Genomic DNA, 22,250 nt, shown 5'->3' with positions numbered 1-22,250 from the left:
ATTGTACTACTAAAGGAATTTTTAAATAGAAGCATTCTTCCGACGAGCACTTGAAGATGGAAAGTGCTGCAAGATAACCTTTAATGCTCCCAACATTTAAACCTCTATGTACTAGGGACAAGAGGAAGGACAGAACAAAGAAAAAGGATCAACATTCTTTTCTCTGCACCAGTTGCAAAACTTTTTCCAACGGCAACGGTATAGAGATTTTGTTGCTGGTCTTCTTGCTGAAAGTAACACCTCCATGACGTCCTCTGGAAAGTCCCAATCCTGGATGGAGAACCTGACCCTCCATTTCTGAGAAGGTCCTCTCTCTGAGGAAGACGGACCGGGGGACAGATGGACATGTCTAGAAGGTCTGGGTACCACGTTCTCCTAGCCCAATCCGGGGCAATTAGGATCACGCAGTTTCCGAACCGTCTCAGTCTCCTGATGACCTGAGGAATGACGGGAATCGAAGGGAACACATCTAATAGTGGGAAGTTCCATTCCACCATGAACACGGCCCCTAGGGGTCCTCTCGGGGGGAAATTCCCTTGAGCAATACCTTTCGCACTTCCGGTTGATTCCGGTCGCAAATAGGTCTACTTGAGGGGTTCCCCAAAAGGCAAAGATCTCTTGAATGACTTCCTGAGCCAGTTCCCACTCGTGGGACACCGTGCTCTGCCTGCTCAGAATGTCTGCTGTCATATTCTCCTCCCCGGCTAGATGGACTGCCTTTAAGGAGATTCCTTCTTGAAATGCCCAATACTAGAGCTGCATTGCCTCTCTGCACAGAGTTGTTTAGATAATGCATGGTCGCTGTGTTATGCGTCATTATCAAGACATTTTTTCCTCTGACAGATGGTAGAAAAGCCTTCAGCGCTAGTCTGATTGCTCTCAGCTCTAAAAGACAGATGTGTAGTTTGGACTCCGATGGAGACCAGCGACCGCTGATTGTCAGATCGTTGGCATGAGCTCCCCACCCCATGAGTGAGGCGTCCGTCACTACTGTAATCTCCGTCCATGGTTGCGCTCCTTTTAGGATATTCTTTGTGCAAGTCCACCACAGAAGATCCTGCCGAACTTTGTTCAGAATCTGGAGACAATCCCTAATTTGACTTGAGAACTGGGACCATTGAGTCTTTAGAGCCCATTGAAGGGGTCTCATCCTCAGGCGTGGCTATGGCACTAGGAAGATGCAGGATGCCATGAGGCCGAGCAACCTTAAGAAGTCGTAGGCCTGAAGATGTTGGGCATTTGGGAATTTGGAAACCATCAGAAGAATGTCTTGAGCCCTCGACTTGGGAGGCGAGCTCTTTCCCAAGGATGTGTCTAATACAGCCCCTATGTACTGGAGCTGTTGGGAAGGTGTCATTTGTGACTTCTTGAAATTGAGGGAAAAGCCCAGTTTGTGGAGGAAGTGTTAGGTGACTTTCAGATGATCCAGTGCTTGTTCGTCAGAACGTGCCCTGATCAACCAATCGTCCAGGTAGGGGTAGACGTGAATCCCCCCCTCTCCTGAGGTGCGCTGCCACCACTACCATTAACTTGGTGAAGACCCTCGGAGCGGAGGTCAATCCGAATGGCAGGACTCGAAACTGATAGTGTGAGTCGCCAACTACGAACCTCAGGTATTTTCTGTGCTTGACATGAATTGGGACATGAAAATAAGCATCCTGGAGGTCCAATGACACCAACCAATCCTGAAGTTGAAGGGCCTGAAGGATCTGAGAAAGAGTGACCATCTTGAACTTGTCCTTCCTGAGGAAATTGTTCAAGTTTCTTAAGTCCAAGATGGGTCTCAGTTCCCCGTCCTTTTTGGGAATCAAAAAATACGGGGAGTACCATCCCTTGTTCCTCTCTGCTACAGGTACTGGCTCTAAAGCACCTTTCTCCTGCAGGGTTAGAACTTCCTGCTGTAGGAGCGGGTCTGAAAGCTTCAAAGGGTGTCTCCCTAGTGTATTGTTTTGAGGTTGCGCTAGAAATGGAAGGCAGTAACCTTGGGCAATTATTTCTAGAGCCCAAACATCTGAAGTAATGGCTCGCCATTCTTGCAGTTGCTGCGACAGCCTGCCTCCCACAGGTGTCTTGTGATGCAAGTCCTCAAAGTGGTTTTGTGGCGGTTGCTGCGGCCGCTGATGGCAAAGAGGCTGCAGCTGGAGCTGGCTTTGCAAGTTTTCCTCGTCCACCACGAGTGGCCTTTCTCTGGCCCCTTTGACTGACCAATCCTCTCGCCTTTCCATATGAGGAGTAGTAACGATAGGATCTTCCCCTCCAAGATTGTCCTGGCGCAAGAAAAGGCTGAGGTTGCCTAATAGCAGCTCCTAAAGACTTGGCAGCTGCTTTTGAGGTCTGCAACCTCTCAAGGCTCTCGTCAGCCTTGTTGCCAAAAAGGCAAGACCTGTCAAAGGGCATAATTAGAAGGCGGTTCTGTAAGTCTGGTGCAGAACCCGACTTCCGTAACCACGCAAATCTGCGTATTACCATGCTAGTAACCATGGACCCGCTTACGCTATCTGCAGTGTCCAATCCAGATTGAAGGGATTCCTGCATGGCCTTCTTTCCATCTCTAGCAATAGCTAGGAATACTTCCCTTTCATCCCATTCTGGTATGTGCTCCGCCGCCATTGCAATGCACTCCCACAGAGTGTACGAAAACTTTGCCAAGGCACATGTGGAGTTGGCTAATTTGAACACCATACTCCCAGCTGAAAATACCTTGCGTGCCCAGCCATCCACACGCTTATCGTCCCTGTCCGGAGGGATAGAAGGGTACGCCATTTTATTTGAAGCTGTGGCTGTCTGGACCACCAGACTCTCGGGAGTGGGATGTTTAGACAGGTAGCTGGGGTCGCTACTGGCAGGGCAGTTTTTTGAAGTAAGGGATTTATCGCTGGAGGAATAGAATCCGGGGTCTCCCAATTCTTGGCCACCCTATTTTGCAAGGCTACATGGAAGGGTAGGATTGGCTCTTCGGTGGGACCATGGTCCAATATATCTGTCAAATCATCCTGGATGAATTGGTTGGTGGTCTAGCCCATCCTAAATAATCAACCACTTTTGTCATTAGTTGACGGTATGAGAGACTGGCGTGCTCTCCTGGTTCTGGCCTGCCAAAATCTGTTTCAGGAGATGTATCAATGCCACGTGCATTATGTAGGCATTCCACCAGGTCCCTCATCCTGCTTTCTTCAGAAATCAGGCATTCTGGGACATTTGGACCCATATTCCAGTCCAAAGGGTACATTCTCCTCATCAGATCTCTCCTGTTCCTCAAGAATTGAGGTCAGGGACTTAACAAATTCCTTCCTACGAAGAGGTTTAAAAACCTTTTCTGGGAGAGGTGTGTTAGTGGACCCCAAAGGCATTACAGGCTTTGCAGCCTTCTCTTTTTCTTTTTCTGGCTGAGTTGGCTGAACTGGAGGCTTTGGAACTTTTGGCGCCGAGGGCTTCGGGGTCGACAAAGGCGTTGATGGCGCCGACGGAATAGTGGTCGAGGGAGCCTGCGACGAGGCACTCTTCGAAGATTTGCCCTTCGAGGTGCGTTGAGTTTCGGACGGCATCGATGACCTCGAGCGGTTGACTCGACTGGTCTTTCTCGCTCGGCGTCCTGGAAGGTTCTCGATCCTTCCTTCTTCGATCACCCGGGTTCGAGGGCATGCGAGTGTCGGAGCGATGACGCTCCCAGCCGGCTTCCGAAGAAGGTGCGGACCGAGGCTTTGCTTTTTCAAACACCTCCATCATTTTAACTCTGAATGCTTCCCTCTCTTCGGAGGAAGAATGTTTTGTAGGGCATTTCATTCTTTTTGGGGATTTGTCCAAGGATGAGGTGGAGGGGGACCTGTGGCGTCTTTTCTTCGATTTTTTCGTTGAAGACTATGAGCGATGGGAGTCGCTTCGGGACCTGGACCGATGCCTTTTGCGTCGAGGAGACTTCTCCTCACGGGACCTCGACTCGACGCTAGAGGCTGTCCGGTCGGATATACGACCTACCTGTAGTTTTCCCTTCCCCTCTCGCAAGGCCTTCCCCGTCATCGCCTGACACTTCGTACAGGCCTCCATGTTGTGGCCTTCCCCGAGACACCACAGACATTCTCGGTGCGGGTCCGTGATAGACATTTTCGAACCGCAAGATTTACACTTTTTGAAACCCGATCGCGGGGTCGCAGTCAGCGTCGATGACAAGGACATCTCAATATATATCTAGTAATATTCACTGCATCACAGAACTGGAGGCACGCCGAATCTCCGAAGCAACATGTACCGTGGAAAAACGGAACTGAGGCCAACGGGTGCCAGGCGTGCTACTTGTATACCTGCGACGTTGCCCTCGACGGAGGCCTTCGAGGGTCCATCGACTCGACGACATTGACGCACGGCGCCTTCTGGCAAAACATTTTTCCAAAGCAGCTAAAGCTGGATGGAATACATCTAAGATGAGGAATACGTTGGAGGACACAATCCACTCGAAATATTAACTCATTCTAAAAATAAAACTGATTTACGATACAGACAGAAACTCTTAAAGTCTAATAAAGATGTTTCATCTTCATCTGACAAGATAAGGCTTATTGCATCATATGCCTTGCAATCTAGAGACATTCATAAAGTTGTGAGCAAGCATTGCCATATTTTCCTGACGGGTACAGGTTTGAAATCAGTACTAAAGTCTAAAGCTCAAATCACTTATAGACGTGGGAAAAGCATTGGCGATTTTGTTACACGGAGTCACTTAGAAGCTAATAAACAGCCTAATTGGCTCCAATCACTAAACTGCTGTTCCCCTGTGGGGCATTCAGCATCTTCCGCAAATCATTAAGAGCAACTGTTTCAAGCTCAGACAATTGGACACACTACATCAATTCACAAATCGACTAACTCAGATTTTGTGGTACATGGACTTGAGTGCCCTTGAAAATATATGTGGGTAGCACAAGAAGAAAATTGAAGTTACTTATTCTTGAGCACCTTCGTGCTATCAAATCCAAAGAGGAGAATTATCCAGTAGCGACCCATTTTGCAGAATTTCACAACCAAAACAGATCTTTAGTAAAATGGATTAAACTTATTCAAGTCAAGCCACATCCGCGTAAAGGAAACAGAGAGCTTACCCTTCTTGAAGTGAGACTGATTTTGCAGTTCAAGTCCAAGATTCTGCATCGCCTCAATGCAAGCGGAGGGTGACATGTATTTGGTTTGCCAGTGTCTGATGTGTTGCCTTTCCGATGTTTTTTCCTTTTTTGCTAGCAAAGGAAAATGGTTCTTTGCCCTCTTTTCCTGGTCTTCAGTTTAAGCGTGCATTTCAAGTACTTTGTTGTGCATTCTGTTAATTTAATTATCAGTTAATACTTTGGCGAATCCCTGGATGTCTCACTTCTTTCCTAGGGGGAGGCCTTTCTGATGAGGCCAGGGAGGCGAGACTGCTACCAGATAGTCCCCCTGGGACTCAACAAGTGGATCTCATGGGGAGGGAAGCCCCCTATGGGCTTAGTGACAGCTGCAGAGAAAATGGCATCCCCACAACTCACCTTACCCTAGCCCACCTTCCTCACAAACCCATATCAGTACTATTCCCATGTGTTTATAGGAAGTACTGGGACGAGGAGAAATACCAACTACCCAAATAGAGTTCCCCTTCCTAATACCAGGACAAGGATGAACTATTAGTTCCCGGAAGACTGGCCCATTTAGTACTAAGACGAGGGAGTGGCGCGTAATACTAACAAGTAACCCGCGGAATCAAAGTGAGCAGTCTAGTCAATATGGACTTGATCTGTGTATGAAAAGTGAGGAATGACTTGACTGATGTCAAGCCCTCCCTGGAGGAAACAAGGGTCCAAAGAAGGTAACCCTGCAGAGAAGGCAGACCTGGATGCCACAAAACAAGGAGGGTCTGGTGTCAAAGGGATCACTCCAGGAACGAGGAGGATAAATTACTCACTGTAATGTTCTCCTATGGGTTCTTCTCCCACAGACTCCTTATCTGATAGTGTCCTCCAGCTCTGCTGCTTTGGAAACTTTTCGACAGGGGGGGGTGTTAGTAGACCTCAACTCGGCCGTCGATCGTCTTGCTCAATGGTCGATCGTCGGCTCCGGACTTGACTTCAAGCTTCGTACATATACCAGGTGACGACGCCAGACACCTCAGTTCCCTTTTTTTCCCCCTGCGCTAAAAAACTGCACAGAAAACAACGGGAGAGAGGCCAATAAGCCTGTAAAGCTCCAAGAATGGTGCAATTTAGAATTACTTTTTTTTAAAGCAAATAACTAGCCAGACATAAGCTGTCACCCCAGAGCCATAACCTGCCGTCTTTTAGCTTAGATAGAAGAGTCAAGCCGTACGAAATTTCGGAGCGGGGTTTGACGGGAGGGGCAATGAGGAATCTGTGGGATAAGAACCCATGGAAAGAACATTACAGCAAGTAATTTCTCCTTCCATGGATTGCTTTTCTCCCGCAGATACCTCACCTGATAGACTCCCCAAGCAGTAAGGACCACGGAGGCGGGCAGAAAGTGTTAGAGTAGCAGATTTTGCAGAACTGCCCTACCAAAACGCACATCAGCCACACGGGCAACATCCAGACAATAGTGCCTGGTGAACGTATGCAAGGATGACCATGGGGCCACACAAGAGATGCCCATAATGGGAACACCCCTCTGCAAGGCCGTGGAAGCTGAGACTCCCCTTGTCGAGCGAGCTCTGATGCCGGGTGGAAGATCCATGCCTGCAGACTGGTAGTATTCCGCAATGCAGAGAATAATCCAACGCAACAGAGTTTGATTCGTTACGGCCAGACCTTTTGTGGGACAAAGAATGGGCCACAAACAGCTAATCAGACTTGCGGAACTCAGCCGTCATAGCCACGTAAAAGCTAAAGGCTCTTTTTGGATTTAAGAATGGAATCGCTCCTTCTCCTTAGAGGGGTGAGGTGCAGGGTAGAAGACCAGACGGACTATGGACTGAGAAAGGTGGAACTCAAACCACCTTGAGAAAAATAAACAGGCCTTAGTTTAAGGGAAACCTTTTCATAGAAAAAAATATAGAAACGGGGGCTTGCAACACAAGGCTCAAGTAATTGCAACCAAAAAGGCTGTTTTCAAAGATAATTTGAGCCCAGGAATGCATGGGCTCAAAGGTAGATGCCATAAAAAAAGGCAGAACTAGATTTAGATCCCAATCCAGGACAAGGAAAGGAGTCGGCGGAAACTTATCCACAAGGCCCTTCAGGAATTGGGCCATAACCCTGATAGCAAAGAAAGAAACTTGATCCAGAGACCTTTCAAACACAGACAATGCTGCCAAATATCCTTTGATTGTGGTAGCCTGAAGGCCTGCTGAGGCCAGTGTCAGAAGGAACTCCATCACTAAAGTGGTGGGGCAAGAGATAGGGTCGATCTTGCGTTCCCTGTACCACGCCTCGAAGCTTCCCCACCTGCACGTGTACAGAGTTCTGGTAGATGGTTTGCGTGCAGCCATCAACACCTCGAGTACCTCTTCTGAGAGGTCCCAGTCGTTATACCTCATCCTCTCAAGAGCCACGCATGTAGCTTGAGGGACTTCGGGTGAAGCAGCCAACCTTCAGACTGGGTCAGGCGATCGGGCCGCCGAGGCAACCAGTGAGGCGGACAGATGGCCAGAACCAAGAGGTCAGAGTACCAAGTTCTCCTCGCCGAGTCCAGGGCGATTAAGATCATGGTTGCGCAAAACCTCTTCACCCTCCTGAGAACCCATGGGATGACAGGGATCAGAGGGAAGGTGTAGTGGAGAGGGAAGGTCCAATCCACCAGGAACGTGTCCCCTAGTGCGCCGTTTGCTGGGAATTCCCTACAGTAAAACTGTCTGCACTTCCTGTTGGACTCTGTGGCAAACAGATCCCCAAAGAGAGAAAGCCTCTTCCAGGACTTTGTGGCACATTTCCCACTCATGTGAGACCGTGCTCTGCCTGCTCAGAGCATCCGCCAAGCTGTTCTCTGTCCCCGACAGATAAACTGCAGAATCTGAGATCTGGTTCTCCATTAGCAAGAACCACAGCTGCATCACCTCTCTGCAGAGGGGGAGGGAGTGCACGCCACCTTGCTTGTTCAGGTAGTGCATGGCCACTGTGTTGTCCCTCAAAATAAGGAAATGCTTCCCCTTGAGAGATGGGGGAAAGGCCCTCATGGCTAACCTTATGGCTCGCAACTCCAGCCGGTTGATGTGCCACCTGGCTTCTATTGCTGACCAAAGGCCGCTCACCTGCAAGTCTTCGCAGTGAGCGCCCCAACTTTTCTGAGACGCATCCGTGACCACTCAGGCCAGAGGCCAAGAAGGCCTGAAGGGTTCCCCCGTCATGAGATTGTGGTCGTCGGTACACCAGCTGAGGTCGTCAACCACTAACCTGGACAACCTTATGGAATCCAAGAGGGATCTGAGGTACTGTGACCACCGACTCCTTAAGAGCCACTGTAGGGATCTCATGTGCAGCCTGGCCTCTGGCACTAGACAAATATACGAGGCCATGAGACCTAAAAGGTAGCGTTAGGAAGCCGCTGGTAAGGTGCCATGGTTCCGGAAAAAGTTAACCATCTCTGCGTTGCTGTTATATTTCTCTTCCGGAGGGAAACCGACTACCGCCGTCCCTATCAAACAGCCAACGCAGTCGGCCACATCCAGGCCCATGTGCAACCAATGCTTGACCACCTCCTTCCCATCTTTTAAACCCATCCCGCATTTCACCTTCGGAATTTATTGCATTGCCTGCTCCACAGCTTTCCATAAGCCAAAAGCGTATTTTGCGAATCCGCAGGCTACATTGGTTGCTTTTAAGGCCATATTGCCAGAGGTAAAGCCCTTCTTGGCCATTAGCATCCAACATTTTGCCTTCAAAATTTGTGGGCAAATTAGAAGTGGCGGCCGCAGGGCTGGTGGAGCCAGTGACTGCTTGCACTACAAGCCCTTCAGGAGAAGGGTGAGAAGCCAGGAAAGATGGATCTCCTCTTGCGGACTGTACTTTCCTGTAAAATAAAAGATGACTAAGGGAATGAAGCAGGGATGCTGCCAAAAGGAGGTTAGGGGAATCAGCAATTGCCGAATTTAGTGGCATAGGACCCTCATCTAATATGTCTGTCAGTTTGCAGCCGTGGGTAGGTACTGATGCAGACTTCAGACCCAGGGTGTCCAAAACTCTTTCTACTAGGCTCCTGAACGTATGGGCTGACTTTGTTGACGCTCAACATCTGTAGATGTGTCCAGGGTGCAGGCATCTTGGAGCCCTTGGGCCAAAAGCAGCATGTCTGCCTGGGCATCGAAAAAAATGGACTCCTCCCACCCCTGAATCATGGGATCAATATCACCGCGGTCGGCGTTGAAAGTTGAAGCCATAGATTCGAAGAATCCACACCTGGAGAGGGGGACGAAAGATGTGTCGCTGATAGTCGGCGCGGAGGGCTTCTCCTTTGATGTCGACAGAATGGCCGGCAGGGCTTTGTTGTGAACGTCAGCCTCTCGACACTCACGAGAGAGATCGGGTGTCGATATATGCACCTGTTTTGGTGTTGAGCCTGAAGGCTTCTCTGATGCTGATTGCGTCAACGGTTTGGCATGCGTGGGGTTGGGAGTGCCAAGCGCAGCTTTTGCCCCCACGGCTTGCTGTTGGGGGGTGGGGGGAATCAGAGGCATCCCGTACATGCTGCATCCTGCATCTTAAACATTTCTTACATGTCTTTTTTTACATTTTCCCACTCTTCGAGTGGTCGGCTCAGCCGAGGGCTTACCTTTTCCCGAAGATGAGCTGGACTTGTGCCGATGGCGGTGATACCTTTTCTACTGACGCGATGAAGACGAGGAGCAATTGCTCCTCGAATGTGACTGCTTTTTGGCCTTCCGCCGATGCATTTCTTTTTCGGAGGTGGGCCCCTCCGTCTCCGCCTCGGAGGATCAGACGAGCGACCACACTAGAGATTTCGGGGATGGTCAGACTAAAGCAAGTTTGACGACCCGCTCACGAATATATTTCAACTGCATCTTGGAGCATGACGCACATCCCTCCGTGTCTTGATCCTCACCCAGACACCAGAGGCAAATGTCGTGCGGGTCGGTCATCAACATTTTGGAAGGGCAGTCGGTGCACCTTTTAAAGCCCGAAATCCACAGAGCGGACATTGCGGTTGAGGTTTTGAGAACAAATTTGATAATTTAGTCAAAAATGCAGAATCAAAGGACTCGATGACTTGACGGACGTCACGTCCGGAGCTGATGATCGACCACCGAGCCAGACGGATCAATGATTGAGGAATCTGCAGCAGAAAAGCAATCCATTGAAGGAAGCAGCTCCTCATGCTGCGTTGGGACGGCGAATGTGTGGAGCAGGAAGCATGGTCACCGGAAGGAAATTTCCCTCACAGAGCCGTGGCGAGCAGAAGAGGACTGCTGACCGGCAAGGAAACACAGAGGTGGGCCAGAAGCATTATGGAAGCCCTGAGAGCATAGCGGACCATAGAAAAAGGTATGTGAGTGTGAGATGAGGTGAAAGGAGCCGAAGGCAATGGTGTAGAAGCTGGTAACCTGGAGAAAAACACACATGTCTGGGACCCCAACCCCGAGAATATAAGGAGATCTGAAAGTATCCAAGTTAATCATCATAGTCTCAGTACCTGGCAGGTGAGTATAGCAGGTGGACTGAATGAGGTGAGAAGAAGGTGCAAGTCTGGGACCCACACCCATAAAGGCAATCAAGGCCTCCAAGTTAACCATCATAGTCACAGTACCCAACAGGACAGTGTACCAGGTGGACTGTATCTGCAAGTCTGGGACCCTGCACCCATAGAGCATCTGTGTTAATCCTCATAGCACTTGTACATGGCAGAAGAGTTTACCAGGTGACTTGTGCACATTAGTTTGGGACTAATTTTGAAGTACACCGATTGAAGTATCCTCACCAATCTTAATAGTCACAGTGCCTGACAGCTAAGGGAGTCAGGTTCGCTGTAAGTGCTTAAGTAAAACAAGGGAAAGGACGCATTACCCTTGACACAGTTTCATGAACATTTTAATAGCAAATATCTGGCCAAATGAGAAACTAGTTGATTTAGAATGTAAGGGAAGGAAATAGGTTTCTGAAACAATGGTGGACCATTTTACTTTTGTCGGACCTCCTGACAGAGTCATTAGTTTATTTGAGGCAGGGAAAACACTCTTAGAAATAGGGTTTGTTAGGGACAGTTTGGGTTTTCCTTTTGGTATGAAATAAAAGTCTATAACCAACAACATGCCACCCGTGTGTCAAACTTCTTCTTCTGCGCCCTTACAATACAAAATTGGCTCTTGTGTTGTGTTACCCAGAACGAGCATGCACCTTCCCAATTTGAACATATTCCAGTCGGGTCAAGTATTTATTATTGGCATTTACACCATGGTTAGTGTATGCTATTCTACACTATTCGATTTTAAAATATGGTCCACTGTCCATTACATTTGTTTCAGCGTGCATGAATGGTGTTGCCTGAGTAACATAATTTTTGGTTTTATGATTAACTGTCTTTGGTATGATTTGCATTGTACAAGGTATTTTGCACTGTCACTTAAGGATTCTATGTGCCCATGTTTTTTGTGCCATCTGCAAACATGTGAGCATTGCTGCAGCCCATACACACTAAGCATTTAAATGTGGCTAGTCCTTTATTGACTAATCAATTTTAGAGGATCTCGTGCACTGTCACTTTAGGACCTTAGGTACCTACTTATTTTTTTTTGCTACTTTAAATCTCACGAGTCATCTTTTCAAGTTAGCTATACTGTTTTAATTCTGCATATTCTTTGATGCAAATGTTAGTCAGTGGAAAACGTACTACTGACTTACTTAGCTCATTTTTGGAAATTGCGGTTTAGATTGTCAAGTCATATTGGCACTATGCTTTTTTACATTTTTTGTGATTAACTCATTTGTTCATATGCACACTGTTTTTAGAGTAACTTATACAGCACACTGCACTTTATTGTATATTTTGCACTGCCTTTTTTAATGTTGGAGTCAGTCTTCTGAGTTGCGCAAGGACTACTAATTTGCACACGAAAACATGGGAAATGTAGTGTTCTGGTAGGCTATATTAATGAGTCCTACTTTTCACTAGCATGATTAAGCTGTAGAAACAGGGAAAAATAAAGTCTATTTTTGTAGCCTTCCTCACCCTGAGGACTCCCTTTTTTCTGCATTTGCAGATATCGTGCTCAGCAGTGCCTGTCTGACGAGCTTGTGCTAAAGGAGCTCATTTCTGTGTGGTTTGAGGCCATACTTTTCCATTTACATAATCGCAGGTAAAGGCCAACAAAATATAAATCACACTGTGTCAGGTTCTTATTCAGTTTATTAACAGAAAGTGCAAATGTTTGTTAAGAAAATGTAAACCATACGAATACAGGGAATTACATTAAAACAGAGAGCTTTAACATATACACATGAAGATGTTTATCCTGAAGTTAAAAAATACACAGATGACATAACACAGTATAAGAGCATTTACCATTTGCACCATACATTCATACTCACGCTGTTTAATAACTTGTTACTCAGATTTCAACCTAGCTTAAACCACTTCAGACTACTGAATGAATACAATGGGGAAAACATTTGGCAAATTATTGTTCAATTGGTCCAAAATAAATACACGAAAACTATGTGCATTCAGGTTTACAGACTGAAAATAATTCTGGTTAAAAAAAAATGGCATTTGCAGTTCTCTTTATTCAAACTAACGCAGACACCAGCCTGTGGAAAGACAAATGTAAATTCCCCACCCCATTACAGTACAAGCATTTCACGGTAGTCCTATCTTGCACACTGTCTTACTTCCATATAGCATCAGGGAGAAGGAATATGCTCCTGAAACGTAGCACTTCCAGCAAGTTAGTAGGAACAGTGTAGGGCAAACATTAGTCTAAAAGCACCAAAGGACCTGACATTCAAGTTACGTTTTATACACTGTTCTATTCAGCTATCAGTACCTAGATAACCAAGCCAACGTAGCCCCAGTCGGCAAGTTTTGTCAGGTATTATGGACAGGTTATCGATTTATTAAAGTTATCGATTGATTAAAATAAGTTAAGACAAAGCTCCTGTCTCTTAAATAGAAATAAATACAAATCAAAATGCAGAATGCCAGAAACAGGACGATTTTGTCTGTTAAATAAGTCGATTTGATTAGCCCTGGTGTGTGAGAAAGGGCATCCTGAAACAACTAAGTAAATTGAAGCAGATGGAAGCACATGCACGCCTTTTTAAAGTGGGCGTGGTTGAGTCTAGTAATGGATACAGACAGTACCTCCTTTAATGCTGCTTTTCAGAGAGCTACAACTGGAGAAAAAAACAGGCTTTGAAAAAAAATCACACACAATGTCATGTTTTCGTAGACAATTCATACAATCAATTGTTACAGAAAGGTTGTGGTAAACACGTTCGCATGACAAATGCATTTCTTATTCAGCATTGCACAGATGGGCTGCGGAACCAGAAACCATGCAGACTGATGGGCTGCGGAACCAGAAACCATGCAGACTGCAGGCTTGAGTTTTGTGTCCTCTTCAAGAGGACACAATAAGTAGTCTAGTGTTATTCTCCTATCCAATAATTCACAAGTGCATGTTCCTCTCGAGTTCATTACCTGCCAAAAATAGAAAAGACAATCCACATTTATAAAGTTCCTCCTCAGTTCAGAGTTCACAACTCCTCCAGCCTCCCCTCCCCCAAATTCCATGTTCTCTCCTTCCATAGGATCTTGAAGATCACTTATCCCAGTCATCCTGCTTTCTGGGAAAATAATATTTTTTTACCTTCCACTGTCCTCTGCAGTAGCAAAGCCGAGATCCTCTGAGCTGATCAGGTTGCCTTCAGGAAACTCAGAACCAGGCTCTTTGGGATAAAGAAGAAAAGTATACCACAGTTAGTTCCATGGAAAGGCTTAGCCGAGTTTGGCTAATAATGATACAACAGAGAAAAGGAGTATTGAAAAAAAGTTCTGCATCGCACAATATGCGTAACCAGATTTGACATCAACACAGCAGCAAACCTTTCATTATCCAGCACCACTCTCTTAGATCCACCAGAGTGCCCGGGGAGCATGTAGATGTCTGTGGTACACATCCAAGTAACATAACAGCTTTACACATTTTAAAGTCCAAAAAATGCAAACTATCTGAACACTAGTATTTCGAGAGGAGATTGGAAAGCTATTGAGGGTTACCTAGCCTGCATGGGCAAAGCCCATACCCCCCTTTTCCCCTAGCCCCTTTTCCCCTACCTTGCGAGGACTGTGTTGTAAAGGATGCAGTAAATCCATCACAAGTATTGTTTTCTTCCTGCTCTTCATTCTCAGTGTCACATTCAATGTCGCTGTCACTGCTCATGCCAGGTAGGAGGTGTAGAACATGCTTGTGACATACGGCATCTGGAAAGAAAACGCAATGAATATGCACTTTGAACTGATTGATTTGTTGTCCTGTTTCAAATTAATTCCATTCTATCTTTCCAACCCACGTGAATGGAAACATTGTGCAATCATCGTCACTCGATCAAGTGGCTAAAGGCGCCTCATGCTTGGCTAGCCTTTACACCAGTGTCTGCACGCCATTCACAAGGGAAGAGAATTGAGAGCAGGACTAGCCTAAAACAAAGGCAGAATGCAATGCAGCCTCTTCTTGAAGCAAGGGATAACTCTTTAGAAGCTACATAATTCAGTTTTTGGGAACAGTCTTAATATTGCAGTCACTATTTACCAAAGTGCAATGAGGGAAGCACACTTAAATGCATGAATGAAACATAGGCTGAGAAGGTGTCGTCTCCTTGAACTGTTAAGAGAATATAGCACAGAAGATCACAGTGAAATTGATCAATGTGCAGATCAGAAAATCTGTATACATTGGAATGTTCACAGACTTGGCTGAAACTACACCTGTAAAGGGAATCACTAAGGCGAACCCTGGCTCGAGAATAGGGCCTGCACAGCAACTGGGCCACTGAAAGTGCATTGAGAAGTGGGTGGAAAGGGGCAGTGTAAAGCCAAAAGGCAACTCCAGTACTGTTTTATTGCAAAACATGTACCTGCCTGAGCGTACCCTTATTCGGCTATGGTGGTTGTGTTTTCTCAGGCATACCTTGATACTAGTGAGTGGCTGGCACTGGGCAGTTGTGAAAATGTTTATGTAAAACTCAAACAAGTCACTACAACTGTAAACACAAACTAATGGAAAAGCCACTCTGTTCTCTCTGCATTCGTCCTTGCTACAATCTTGTTCCAGCTCCTCTGACTGCTTTGCCCTCTCTCGCCCCTCAGCCCATCTGCTTTGTCACTCCTATCTTTTCATTGATATCCATATGCTTTTACGGTCCTTAGAGCACATGCTCCTAAAGGCTCTTTGTGACCCTATTTCACCAAGAGGGTGAATCCTGCTGGATTACAGAGTGCTGACATAAAAGCATCTTGCTTAACAGTGTTAGCCTTTGAATCACGATGGTTAAAGTTACAAAAAGAGCATAGACTAAAAACGAATAACTGCCTCCTTGAGTCTCATTTTGTCAGATAGCAAAGGGACAAAATAGTAACTTGTTTCAATACTTCAGAATAATGCTGACCTCGCAAATAGAGCTTTGACATTGCATTGAGGTGTGCAGTATTTCCAAGCACAGATCCACAAATGATTGAATGATATCCACCACACTATCGGACACAAAAGAACAAGTTACATTCCCCCGGTAAAGTTCCTTTGATGCATACAATAATTCTTGTGACAGGTGCCTCATCTTTGAAAAGTCTTTCAGACGCAGTCTGGTAACGAAAATGTTTCAGACATAAGGTGACACAGCACAGCTCCATGTCTGACTCAGTCACGGTCCATGGCACATTTAGAGCTGCAGTTGCCCTTTGGCTGGAGGAAAAATCGGTGACCTCACGGACAGCAGAACTGTCACATAAAAAGTAATATGTACATCAGAAAAAATATCACAGAAGAAATGTATTCTCCTCCTCTAATGCACACATTCCACCTACAGATTCTCCTATTTTAGAGACTTCCAATGGCATACTGATGAGGAGAGAAGACTGTGGGAAAGTACCATTACATCAGAAGCAAACCTATTGCTGTTCTTTCTGTTGGACATTCTTCCCATGGATTCCTCTTCTTTGATATCGTTCTCCCAGCGCAGCTGATCTTTGGAAGCTTTTCCTAGGGCCGCAGCGTGGCTCCACATCCACTCCGCCCAATGCCTCTACACACCGGACATGACGTCAGGGCCAGTAAATAGATAGGTAGCACACCCGTGACCTTAGTTCCACACTTTGTCTCTAACACTCGGACACGGAGGGGCTGCAGAACCAAGGTTTACTAGCTATCCGTCAAGAGGGGCAGTTAGGGCGGGCAATGAGGAATCAGTGGGAGGAACGTCCATCAGAAAGAACATTACTGCGTGTTAAGTAATTTGTTCTTCTAATGGGCTCCATCGTCCTACACATTCCACATCTTTGATAGACAAATATATAGCAAAAGGCTTTCTCTCTATAGAACTTTGCCCCCATTCAATAGCAGCATCCAAATAAAGGCTACCCCCGAGCCTGCCTGTTGGGCAAAGCACTCCAAAAACAAAAGCACCATACAGATAACCCTTTACAAGAAACGGAGAGGGAGTTGCAAGACATACTAGAAATCACTGTTGCAGAAATGCGTACAGTTGAGGAAGATGTCAATACGGAGGTACCAAAGAAAGACTAATATGAAGACCCTACCTCAGCCACCAAAGTAAAAACTGCAACAAAGTGTAACGAAAGGGTGGTATGTAATTGCAACACCTAGTTGTTTCCTGGAATATCACTGGCCTCACTAGAAATATAGACAAGGACTGGACTGAATCCATAGAACACAATAATCTATTTCCAAGAAACATGGGCTATCAACCACCCATTTGGTGAAGATTATGTTCGTTTTCCAGTGCAAGAAGGGACGCACAAGTAGGGGTGTGGCGACATGGCTGAGAGTAGGGTTTGTTGATTTATGTACCATCCTAGACTCTGAATCCCCAGACGTATTGGAATTAAATGTTGTGATAAATTCAACCATCTCAATGTTGGTGGTTACCCTTCATAACTATTGATGCTAAGTGGGGATCTTTAGCAACTCAAGTAATTGAAAGCCACTGGGGATCGTGGTTAAGGGAGCACATTGACAACCACATTATTGTAGTTGCTGGAGATTGAAATGCAATACACTGAGTTAATGGAAGAGGAAGAACATGACTGGAATATAGAAACACTGGATTCTCCTAAACCCAAAAGAAAACATATATTAGCTCTCCTCATAGAAGAATCTCTAAAGAGACTGGAGCTGCGAGCATGAAATGAGCTCCTCATGGGGCTCAAACCAGCAAAACCTACTTTTCGGCCAGGGTTCTACTCCTCATCAATTGATTACATATTATTGAATTAAGAAGAGTGGAAGAGGGCCAAGAGCTTTGAGGTCACCACAAGAAAAGAGCAACCACGACCCTCAGTTAAATGATAAACCTAACCCACTGACATAAAACATACAGAGAAAGACCAATTCCCTTGTAAAAAGGGGATAAAGGATGTATCCTGCTCATGAGCGTAAAGATTGATCACATGTACTCAAATAATGATAAAATGATCCCTACTCTCTACGAGGAGACTAGGCGCCTAATTGAGGATTCCTACTCAATGCACAGGGCAACTGGAAAGGAATTTGCCATAATTGTAACCGGTGTGCAGTTATAATGTCGAATGCAAAAAGTCGAAAACAAAATGTTGAAAAAAAATGTTGAAAAAAAAAAAATCGAATGTGTTTTTTTATTTGTATTTTTTTTTGGGTTCAGCTATAAAAAATATACGGGAGGTTGGGGGGGGGGGGTGGACACCCCCATTACAAAAAAAAATAAAAAAACATTCAAATTTTCTTTTTCGACATTTTTGCAGTCGACATTTTTGCAGTCGATATTTTCATTATAAACCATTGTAACCATGTGATTGAGATTATATCATTTAAGTTCTGGAAACCAGCCCAAAGTAAGAAAGTAGGATATTTACCTAGAGGAAACGGGTGTGATAGAGAATGTAGGGAAGCAAAGTTGAAAATACTTGATATAAGAAAAAATCCAAATACACCAAATAGACTTAAAATCAGCACGCCAAGCCTATAACATTTCAATTAAAAAAAGGAGGAGTTCTCAGCTGAAAAATTGTATTCCTTGCTTGAAGCAATTAAAGCATGTAACTCAAAAGCCTTTTAGAAAATTATTAGGACAGGGACTAGACTACCAAGTACATAACTCCATTTGAATACTGCATTTCAGGAAATGATTGGTACAAACACTTTGCAGAAATATAGAAGGAAGAAAGGTCAACTCTATTCCAAACAAATGACTCTTTTGTTCAATTATATTTAACCCTATGTGAAATATTACCCCTTGTATTCCAATAATGTGAAGTTGAGAGGCATCAAATCGCAGTGGGGAGAAAAAGTGCCAGGATCAGATTGCATACCAAGAGTCTTAATAAAGAGCAATTTAGAAATCCGGGCCCCTTGCCAGAAAAACAAACTGGCGCGGAGTAAATAACCATGGGGGGTCGTGAAAAAGGAGCCCTGCTCCGGTGTTCTCTTGATAGAAATGGCGGCAAGATACCCCTTCACAGTACCGATCTGTAGGCCCCACTGGGACAAAGACAGTAGAAAATCCAAAACGGAGGATGTGGAGCATGTAAAGGGATCCAGAGCCCTCTCCCTACACCATGTCGAAAACGTACAGCACCTGCATGCATAAATGGATTTGGTGGCAGGTCTTCTCGCAGAGAGAAGTCCAGAACATCTGCCGACAAATTCCACTCTTTAAACCTCAACCTTTCAGCAGCCAGCTATGAAGGTTCAGGCTGCAGAGGTTTGAGTGCAGAACTCGACCCTTCCAAGCAGGAGAGGGGGTTCGTCCTGTGCGTTAGGCGACTGGAGGTCTGAGGGGTCAGCAATGCGAGGCAGCCAAGTTTTGGATGATTGTTCAAAATATGCCATTTTATTAAATCATAAATACATTTATTGAGTGCACAAAACCCAGAGGGATCAAGGCACTGTTACAACCAGATACTCTTACATAACGGAACAGAGGGAGGGAATGGAGCATATAGCAGATAACCTTTGTGACCATGGCCCTAGGTGAAGAGCCAAGTTTTCAATTATTTTCTGAAGGCCCAGTACGATTGTTCTGCCCTCAAGTGCAGAGGGAGGGAGTTCAATTGAAGCACGGCTACTGATGGGAAACTGCACATCCACATCTAGCTCGCTTGGATTTAGGTAGACCAGTCTGTCAGCATAGGCTCTTCTTATAGGTCTAGAGGACTGGGTATTAACACATCTTTGGGAAAGGTACGGTGGGGACGAATTTGAAAGGCAGTGGTGTGTGATCGAAAGTGTTTTAAAGATAATACTTTCCTTGATTGACAGCCAATGGGCATTCCTTCTTGCTTCAGATATATGCTCTTTTTTTAGGGATATTCAGAGCTGCCAGGATGGCATTGTTCTGGATCACTTGTAGTTTGTGAATGTTGTCTGAAGATGTGCCAGCAAAAAGGGCATTGCAGTAATCAAGTCTGGCTCCAACGATAGCTTGTGCGATGGTGAGGCAGTCCGCAGGTGCCAAGAATGGTCTAGCCGCATTAATGAGCTTGGTCGTATAGGCTGCTGATGTCGACATAGCGTTGACTTGACGTGTCAGGGAAAGTGAGGAAGCTAGGTGAACTCCTAACATCTTTACTGAGGAGGAGACTGGCATCTGGAAATTGTCTATGCTAAAGTTAGCATATTGGGCGGAGGTTTCTTAAGACTGAAGGTGGCCCAACCATTAAGATCTCTGTCTTTTTGTCATTTAGACAAAGGCCGTTGGTCGCCATCCAGACCTGGATGGAAGAGTAGATTGAGTTAAGGTGAAGGGGGGGGGAGTCTAGGTGGTTGCCAGTGATAGGTAGGAGAATTTGTGTATCATCGGCATAGTTAGTATAGGAAATGCAGATGGAGTCCAGGAGGTTGAATAAGGGTTTAGTAAATATGTTGAAGTGTGTCTGGGAAACACATGACCCTTGGGGCACTCTGCAGGAGACAGGGAAAGGGAGCTGGGGGGTGGCGCAGGCTGTTGCTGAGAAGACTTGTATTATTCTGTCAGCCAAAAATGTTGCTACCCAAAACATGGCTTCTTCCGAAAAGCTGGCTGCTGAGGTAAGGTGCTATGCAGAGAATATTGTGGTCTACCAGGTCAAAGGCAGCATAGAAATCTAATAGGAGAAGGAGGGCTAGCTTACCTTCATCTTTAATAGCGTCCAATTGACTTATTTAGGACTAATAAGGCTGATTCTGTTCCGTAACCAGGTATGAAGCCCGACTGGCGTAAACCAAGTGACTGGTTAGATTCTAGATAGTGCTGGATTTAAAGATATGCAGCCCTGTCTAAGATCTTAAGCAGGAAAGGGACTGTTGTGATGGGTCGGTAGTTATTCGGCAGGGCCGCGTCAAGCAAGGTTTTTTATTCTTTTTTTTTTCTTTTTTTTTTTAGCATGGGGAGGTCCCAGGCTTCCTTCAGTGAGGTAGGTACTGTACTTGAGAAGGATGCATTCATGAAAGTGATGAAAGGGATGAGCGTTTCAGCGCACTCTTTGATAACCGAGGCAGGGCAGAGGTTTCCTTTACATCTCGAAGGTTTTATACTTTTAAAGGATGGGGCCCCTTTGTTTTCAGCTACTTGTCGCAAGTGGAAGGTATCTTGGTTTAGGTGTTCAGGATGAGGCAGAATGGGCGACTGGGCATTGATAGAGTTTGTTTGATAGCAATTCATTTCTGAAGTGTGGGCACTTTTTCTAAAAAAAAAAATGAAGAGGGCCTCTTGGATATTAGCAAACCAGCTTTCGTTTTTTAGAATACCTGGTGTGGCTGGTGCCTTCTTTGCTTCTGCCCGACGCTTCTTTGCTCTCAGAAATTGCAGGTCACCTGTAAACCAAAGGCTATTGTGGGAGAGCACTTTAGCCTTGCATGGAGCTTTGGTAAAGGTCGGTCTGCACTTCCAGGTTAACCCAATGTATGCAGTGGTCTGGGTGTAGGTTGGGCAAGGAGTGGGGTGATAATATCCCTGGAGATGTTACGGACACTTCTATCCCAGGTAGGTGGCATCAGGGTGTTGGTAGTCTGATTGTCTTGGGGTATAGGGATGTCAAAGCTCACAGCGAAGTGGTAAGATCAAGGGCATGGGGAGATATATGTAGGCGCGTTGTTGCAGTGTGTGTGGCCTAATAATTTTAGCATGTTGGCTAAAGAGGAGGCATAGCGGTCTGTGGGGTCGTTCAGACCTAGGTTAAAGTCGCATAGGAGAATAATTTAAGATGTTGGTTTGAGGTTGTCATTCAGGAGGTGAGTAAGGTCGTCCTCGAATGAGACAATGGGACCCGGTGGTCTGTAAAGTAGGTTGATGAGTATTGAGTTAGTGTGTTAAGTGGCGAGTTTGAGGCAGAGAAGATCACAGTTCCCTTCTAGTGTGGCTGGGCACTCGCTGATCTTGAGGGGTCATTATAAATTAGGGCAACCCCACCTCCCCTGGCATCCTGCCTATTTGTTCGAAGAGTGGTGAACCCAGGCGGGATGGCAAGGGATAATGCAGGAGCAGCGGCTGGGTGTAGCCAGAACTCTGTGATGGCTAGGAGAACCAAGTTGTATAAGGTGAGGTCATGGATGTCCAGGGCATGTGCTGGGACTGATCTTGCATTGATCAGGGCACATTTTAGGAGGGCAGGTTGCACGTCTCAGACATTCATTGTGGTCTGGGCAGTCAGCGATGCCACCAATGGTGGAATCTTAGGAGATTCGTTGGAGGAGGGAGTGTGAACTGGTAGTGCAAAATGCCAGAGGGAGGTAGTGGTGGGTGGGTAGTTTCTGGTATAGGCTGTGAAGTGAGGAGGGATGCAGTTTGCCAGCCTGAAGTTTATCATGAGGATGGGTTGTGTGCAAGTAGGATGCTTTTGTGCTAATCTACATAGTAGACTATTTCTTGAGACCAATGATGGAAGCTGTGTGGCTGAAGAGGCTGTGGGAGAGGTGAGCCTGAGGATGCATTTTTCAGTAGGGCAGACGGGTGCTGGCTAGTTAGCACTTTGTTCTTGAAGTTCACATTGGGAAGAGCAGTGTGAAGTTTAGCCAAAGGATGTTCAACTTTTTCCGGCTTGATACAGATGCACTTGTTGGGTTCAGGGTAACTGAAAAGGTTTGC

The 22,250-nt window shown here is 45.9% G+C and overlaps 1 protein-coding gene across 5 annotated transcripts in view; it reads right to left on the bottom strand.

Moving 5' to 3' along the window:
- Positions 1-12,306: 12,306 nt before the first annotated feature.
- TRIM37 (tripartite motif containing 37) overlaps positions 12,307-22,250 on the bottom strand; it is a 1,981,866-nt gene continuing 1,971,922 nt past the window's right edge. For 4 of the 5 annotated variants that reach the window (XM_069615154.1, XM_069615156.1, XM_069615158.1 and 1 more), the window contains 3 exons: positions 14,254-14,400; positions 13,787-13,865; positions 13,483-13,617 (listed from right to left, as the gene is read on the bottom strand). In XM_069615154.1, the coding sequence (XP_069471255.1) occupies positions 13,614-13,617; positions 13,787-13,865; positions 14,254-14,400 (230 nt within the window). In that variant the 3' untranslated portion in view covers positions 13,483-13,613. Of the gene's footprint in view, positions 13,618-13,786; positions 13,866-14,253; positions 14,401-22,250 lie in introns of all 5 variants that reach the window. The other variant, XM_069615157.1, reaches the window with a different exon arrangement.

This window comes from Ambystoma mexicanum, chromosome 9 (assembly GCF_040938575.1).
Source record: "Ambystoma mexicanum isolate Mex_15411 chromosome 9, UKY_AmexF1_1, whole genome shotgun sequence".
Lineage (NCBI taxonomy): Eukaryota > Metazoa > Chordata > Amphibia > Caudata > Ambystomatidae > Ambystoma > Ambystoma mexicanum.
This window is presented reverse-complemented; position numbering and strand designations above follow the sequence as displayed.